This window comes from Mytilus galloprovincialis, chromosome 1 (assembly GCF_965363235.1).
Source record: "Mytilus galloprovincialis chromosome 1, xbMytGall1.hap1.1, whole genome shotgun sequence".
NCBI lineage: Eukaryota > Metazoa > Mollusca > Bivalvia > Mytilida > Mytilidae > Mytilus > Mytilus galloprovincialis.
In genome coordinates this window covers 66205134-66211582 of record NC_134838.1, presented here as the reverse complement: position 1 = coordinate 66211582, position 6449 = coordinate 66205134, and the positions used below count along the sequence as shown (strand labels likewise).

At 33.1% G+C, this 6449-nt stretch overlaps 1 protein-coding gene across 1 annotated transcript; it reads left to right on the top strand.

Annotated features, from left to right (window-relative positions):
- Positions 1 to 366: 366 nt before the first annotated feature.
- Positions 367 to 6064, top strand: LOC143082013 (uncharacterized). Its single transcript, XM_076257605.1, has 2 exons — positions 367 to 673; positions 2753 to 6064. Exons 1-2 carry the CDS (start codon positions 532 to 534, stop codon positions 5563 to 5565), a joined length of 2955 nt encoding a protein of 984 aa, XP_076113720.1. The 5' UTR covers positions 367 to 531; the 3' UTR covers positions 5566 to 6064.
- The last annotated feature ends 385 nt before the right edge of the window (positions 6065 to 6449 follow it).

The window sequence follows — 6449 nt, the reverse complement described above, 5'->3', positions numbered from 1 at the left end:
TTTCGTTACAACCAATGTAAAAAGTCATAATAACGTTTGATGTTTAACTCATTAATATTGTTAACTCATCAAATTCCAGGCTATCAGTAGATTAGGTGGACTTACAATGAATCAGGAGTGTGATAACTTGAAGGTAAAGATACTGGACCAGAGTAATCAGGAAATAATAGAACTCAAAGAGGCAATAAAGAGCTTAAAAAAAGTCAATGAAGATACGACAATAGATGTGAAAAAGTTAAAACGATCTCATGAAGATACAACGATTGATGTGAAAAAGTTAAAAACATCTCATGAAGATACGACAATTGAGGTGAAAAAGTTAAAAACATCCCATGAAGAAACGACAATGGATGTGAAAAAGCAATTGAGGTGAAAAAGTTAAAACGATCTCATGAAGATACGACAATAGATGTGAAAAAGTTAAAAACATCTCATGAAGATACAACGATTGATGTGAAAAAGTTAAAAACATCTCATGAAGATACGACAATTGAGGTGAAAAAGTTAAAAACATCCCATGAAGAAACGACAATGGATGTGAAAAAGTTAAAAACATCTCATGAAGATACGACGATTGACGTGAAAAAGTTAAAAACATCTCAGGAAAATACGACGATTGAAATGAGAAAGTTAAATGAATCTCATGAAGATACAGTACCTTGGAATATAAGGGGTAATTTTTTTAGTCAGCAATTTTAATTTGAAGCTAATCTATGTTTGCTATCAATCTGAAATATATCGTATATGATGTCTCTTTTATTCCAAAGTAATCAAAGGATAATATTCTCATGATCTGAAAGCCTTGTTTGCTTGAATCTTTTATAAGGTCTTAATAAGATATCATACAATGATTTATTTTGGTGAATTTACTCCTTGCTGAATATGTACCATTATGTACTCTCTGCTTAAGGTGGTACCTAACACTACAGGGAGATAACTCTGTAAAACTCAGCTTAACGTTTTAATTATTTTGTATTGTTAATTCCAAGAAAGTGTGTGGTTCAAGTTTTTTTTATATTTAATTTTTAGTAAATATTTTTTCAAAACGAGCCAAAGTGTTTAGTACCACCTTAATTGGTGGTCATTTTGGAACTCTTCACAGGAAAATGAAAAACATAAAACAACAATCTGAACATTTAAAAAGTGTAAAATCAATGGTAATCTAAGTAGACCAAGAAATCTGTATACCTTGTCAATCTAACTGAACAAAAAAAAAAAAGACAAGACAAGAGGGTAGGCATGAAACCGAATTTTATTAGAATTGCCCATGAAAGTTGGAAATACTGTGAAAATTAATGTTTAAAAAATTTACTGGGCACTACGAAATTCTTGTATGGATCTTTTAGAAGTAGCAGTGATCATTTACAAAGCCAGTACATATTATATAAGATAATCTTATATATTAATTTCTTTAATTATCCTGCAACTTAACTCTTTCTGGACACATTGAATAAATAAGAAACCACCAACGTGGTTGCCAAAGATCTCAAAAGTCTGAACATGATTTGCTCAGTTTAGGTACATTACCTTTTTAAGCTCATTGAATGAAACAAAATGAGCTAACATGTACAGTTGTTTCTAGAGAAATTGATAACTGTGGAACGTAGAAGGCACTAGAAGGGGATTTTCGTTGATAAAAAATTAATATGTATTTCAGAATCATTAGAGAAACAGATTCTTGCATAGCTACTCATTAATATGTTTAGTGTGGAAACATGTTTATCATACTTACATAGACATCACTAAGAAATAAGTAATATATGTATTTTGCAATATAATTGTATAGTATTTAAACAATCCAATTCACTGTATTTATACACTACACAATTTATTTATTTTTTTAAATTTTAAACATATTTTATTGATAATCACTGTTACATCAACCATAAGTTGCACAGGGACGAAACTAAGGGGCCCCCAATTTTGACAGGCTCGTTTGTCGGGGAAAAATAAATGAGAAAAAAAAACTCCCTTTTTAAATAATCATGTAACATCCATCTTTTTAAATAAACAAATCATCCTAAATGAGCAAAACTTTTCTGTATTCAATCAATAAATAAGAAAAGGAAGAACTTTAATATTTGTATCTTCTGAAAATGACTCAATGTGTATATCTGTTTAAAACGTATACGTTGACATGATTAAGTATAAATAACTTGAAAATATTGCATTTCTTTACTATTTAGTGTAAAATTAAGCTTTGAAAAATTGTATTGCCCAGTATTACACATTTCAGGTTGGAAAAACCTGGGATTTCCAACCCGGTTTTCTCTCCCGAGTTATACTGTAAAGTACCAAATGCAACACCAAAAATCAAAAGGGATTAACGTTAATGCCTAAAGCTAAAGATATTCTTAGAGATAGCAACTCTGTCTCTTTAATTCAATAAATCACACAAAATTGATATAGCATAACAGTACAACTATTTCATGTATATCATGTATACTTTGTGGTAATATTCTTGTCTATATAGTTGAATTATTTGGAATTAGCAAACTCTTGTATGTGATTGAAAAAGGAAAATTCGGATAATAACCATACATATATGACCTGCAAAACTTGCAGAATAATCTAATTAAAGACTGTCTATAATGGATGACTGTGTTATGAGTTCTACTAAACATGCTAAATGTTGAAGGCATGGTGACCTGAGAATGATCATTTCTATGCATTTGGTCTCTGGTGGAAAGTTGTTTCAATGGCAATCCTACCACATCTTATAGTAATAAGTATTCTATAATTTCTTTTCCAGCACAAATTAATGAGATCCTTGTGGAGTGGAAGGACAATGAAAAGATGTGTATATCAACCAGAGCTGCAAAACATGTACTGAAATGTATAAAGGAGAACAGTTGTGTAACCATTACTGCTAGTTCAGGCGTAGGAAAGACGGCAACACTCAGACATGTGGCATTGCAGATGGAACTAGAAGGGTATGATGTACTTCCAGTGACAGACCCAGGTGACATTATCAAATTTTATAACCCAACCAAGAAAACGTTGTTTGTTATTGATGATTTATATGGAAACTATTCTTTAAACCAGACTGACATTAAAGTTTGGGAACCTTTCATAGAGAGAATTAAAAAGATCCTTTCAAAAAAACTTTCTAAAATAATTGTAGCATGTCGATTACAAGTGTATCAGGATGACAAATTTGAACCAGTCTTCAATTCATGTGTATGTAACTTATTATCAGAAAGCATGTGCTTGTCAAAAGCTGAAAAGAAGTCAATAGCTGAGTTTTATCTTAAAACAAAAGCTCCTGAGGTTATAGAATATTATGATTTATATGATTGTTTCCCACTTTTATGTAAATTGTATAATGCAAATCCTGCACTTAACATCACAGATTTCTTCCAAAATCCGTTTACAGTTTATGAAGCAGAGATAGACAAGTTACAGAAAAAAGGATTTTTCAGTAAATATTGTGCTTTGGCTTTATGTGTCATATTTAACAACAATTTAAATGAGGAAATATTAACAGAGGACGTGAATGAAGAAACAAGAGCTATTATTGATAACACATGTGAGGCATGTAAACTGGACAGAGGGACATCAAGACTTATTTTACAGGAAGACCTCAATTCATTTATACATACATTTTTAAAAAAGGAACAAAACATCTACAAAACTATTCATGACAAAATTTTTGACTTTTTGGTGTACTACTTTGGACAGAAAGCAATCCGCTGCTTGATCAAGAATGCTCATAGTGGGTTAATAAGTGAAAGATTTTTTTTAGAAAGACAAAACAATATAGATCAATTTATAACAATTGTTGCGCCTGAATATCATCAAATGTACATACTCAGAATGATTGAGGACTGGTCAAAGGGTAAAGTCAATGATGTATTTTGTAACATAAATATGGAGATACCTCAGTTCAGAAAAAAATTTCACTTTCGTTTGAATGAACTAGATATATCTTACCAGAGACAATTAGCCCATACATATGATGTAGAAAACAAAGATACTGCTCTGTTGATGTCATGTTTTGAAGGTGATATTCCAATGATTGTTTGGTGTTTTAAACATGATGTTGATGTTAATCAGTGTAGGAATGATGAGACAACTCCGTTGAATGTAGCTGCAAGTGAAGGTTGGACAGAAATAGTAAGGATGTTGTTAGACATAGGAGCAGATTGTAATAAATGTGATAATAATGGTTGCTCACCATTAATGATTGCTTGCAGTGATGGTCAAACAGAAAGAGTAAAGATGCTGATAGACAAAGGTGCAGATTATAATGAATGTAACAATGATGGCAGGTCACCTATAACGAGAGCTTGTAGTAATGGACATACAGAAATAGTAAGGATGTTGTTAGACAAAGGTGCAGATTATAATAAATGTAACAATGATGGCAGGTCACCTGTTATGGGAGCTTGTAGTGAAGGGCATACAGAAATAGTAAAGCTGTTGATAGACAAAGGAGCAGATTATAATAAATGTGACGATGATGGCTGGTCACCTGTTTTGATGGCTTGTAGTGAAGGACATACAGAAATAGTAAAGATGTTGTTAGACAAAGGAGCAGATTATAAAAGTGACGATGATGGCTGGTCATCTGTTATGAGAGCTTGTAGCGAAGGGCATACAGAAATAGTAAAGATGTTGTTACACAAAGGAGCAGATTATAATAAATGTGACGATGATGGCTGGTCACCTGTTTTGATGGCTTGTAGTGAAGGACATACAGAAATAGTAAAGATGTTGTTAGAAAAAGGAGCAGATTATGATAAAAGTGACGATGATGGCTGGTCATCTGTGATGAGAGCTTGTATTTATGGTCAAACAGACATAGTAAGGATGTTGTTAGACAACGGAGCAGATTATAATAAATGTGACAATGATGGCTTGTCACCTGTTATGAGAGCTTGTAGTGAAAGGCATACGGAAATAGTAAAGATGTTGTTAGACAAAGGTGCAGATTATAATAAATGTGACAATGACGGCATATCACCTATTGGGATAGCTTGTATTGATGTGACATGTGACAATGATGGCTGGTCACATGGCATGAGAGGTTGTAGTGAAGGGCAAATAGAAATAGTAAAGATGTTGTTAGAAAAAGGAGCAGATTGTAATAAATTTGACAAATATGGCTGGTCACCTGTAATGACAGCTTGTAGTGAAGGGCATACAGAAATAGTAAGGATGTTGTTAGACAAAGGAGCAGATTATAATAAATGTGACAAAGACGACATGTCACCTATTGTGAGAGCTTGTAGTGATGGACATACAGAAATAGTGGAGATGTTGTTAGACAAAGGAGCAGATTATAATGAATGTCACAAGGATAGCTGGTCACCTGTAATGTGCGCTTGTAATGGTGGACATATGGAAATAGTAAGGTTGTTGTTAGACAAAGGAGCAGATTTTAACAAATGTGACAAATATGGCTGGTCACCTGTAATGACAGCTTGTATTGAAGGGCATACAGAAATAGTAAGGATGTTGTTAGACAAAGGAGCAGATTATAATAAATGTGACAAAGACGACATGTCACCTATTGTGAGAGCTTGTAGTGATGGACATACAGAAATAGTGGAGATGTTGTAAGACAAAGGAGCAGATTATAATGAATGTCACAAGGATAGCTGGTCACCTGTAATGTGCGCTTGTAATGGTGGACATATAGAAATAGTAAGGTTGTTGTTAGACAAAGGAGAAGATTTTAACAAATGTGACAACGATGGCTGGTCATCTTTAATGTTCGCTTGTTGTGGTGGACAAACAAAAATGGTAAAGTTTTTGTTAGACAAAGGAGCAAACTGGAAAACATGTAACAACTATGGCGAGTCAGCTTTGATGATTGCTTCTGAAAGAGGATACCGTGACATAGTTAATGTGATAAATAAACATTCCAAAAACGAAATTGACCCTTAATAATTTTAAGATTGGACATACTACATTAAATATTCTTTCACTCTAAAAACAAAATTACCGAATCTTCATTCTTATTGATCAATATAACAGGTTTATAAGATTCATACCTATCATGTTTACTATTAGTATAAAAAGTAAGCAATTTATATTTATTAAAATTGTATTTCTTTTCGTTTTGAGATTTCTTCCTATTTCTGTTGCGGAATACTGAGTACTTCGGTATTTTACGCGCCCTTTTCATTTCATCGAGATTTCACACACCAAACTTGTTCTACAACTTTAGTTCAACATGAGTGATGAGGAAGACCCACACGATGTTACCAACCGAGATAATGAACAGCCAAATCAAACAGACCCAGGTAATCGTGTAAGATTTTCTCATGAAGACGCCCTTTCTTTGTTTTCCCGTCAATTAGATACCGCTTTAGTTAGACACAAGAAAGATCTTTACGCACAAATTTTGGCACAACAAGATTGGCACTAGTTCCCTGGAAAAGAGTTCTCGTTTACCATCAATCGCTCCTAAGTTTAAATTCGAGGGCAATGGAAGGCAGCAC

Coding starts and splice junctions, on each gene's coding strand:
- LOC143082013 (XM_076257605.1), top strand. CDS start 532: ATGGATGTGAAAAAGTTAAAAACATCTCATGAAGATACGACGATTGAC. Junction 674..2,752: donor AGTACCTTGGAATATAAGGG/GTAATTTTTTTA, acceptor TTTCTTTTCCAG/CACAAATTAATGAGATCCTT.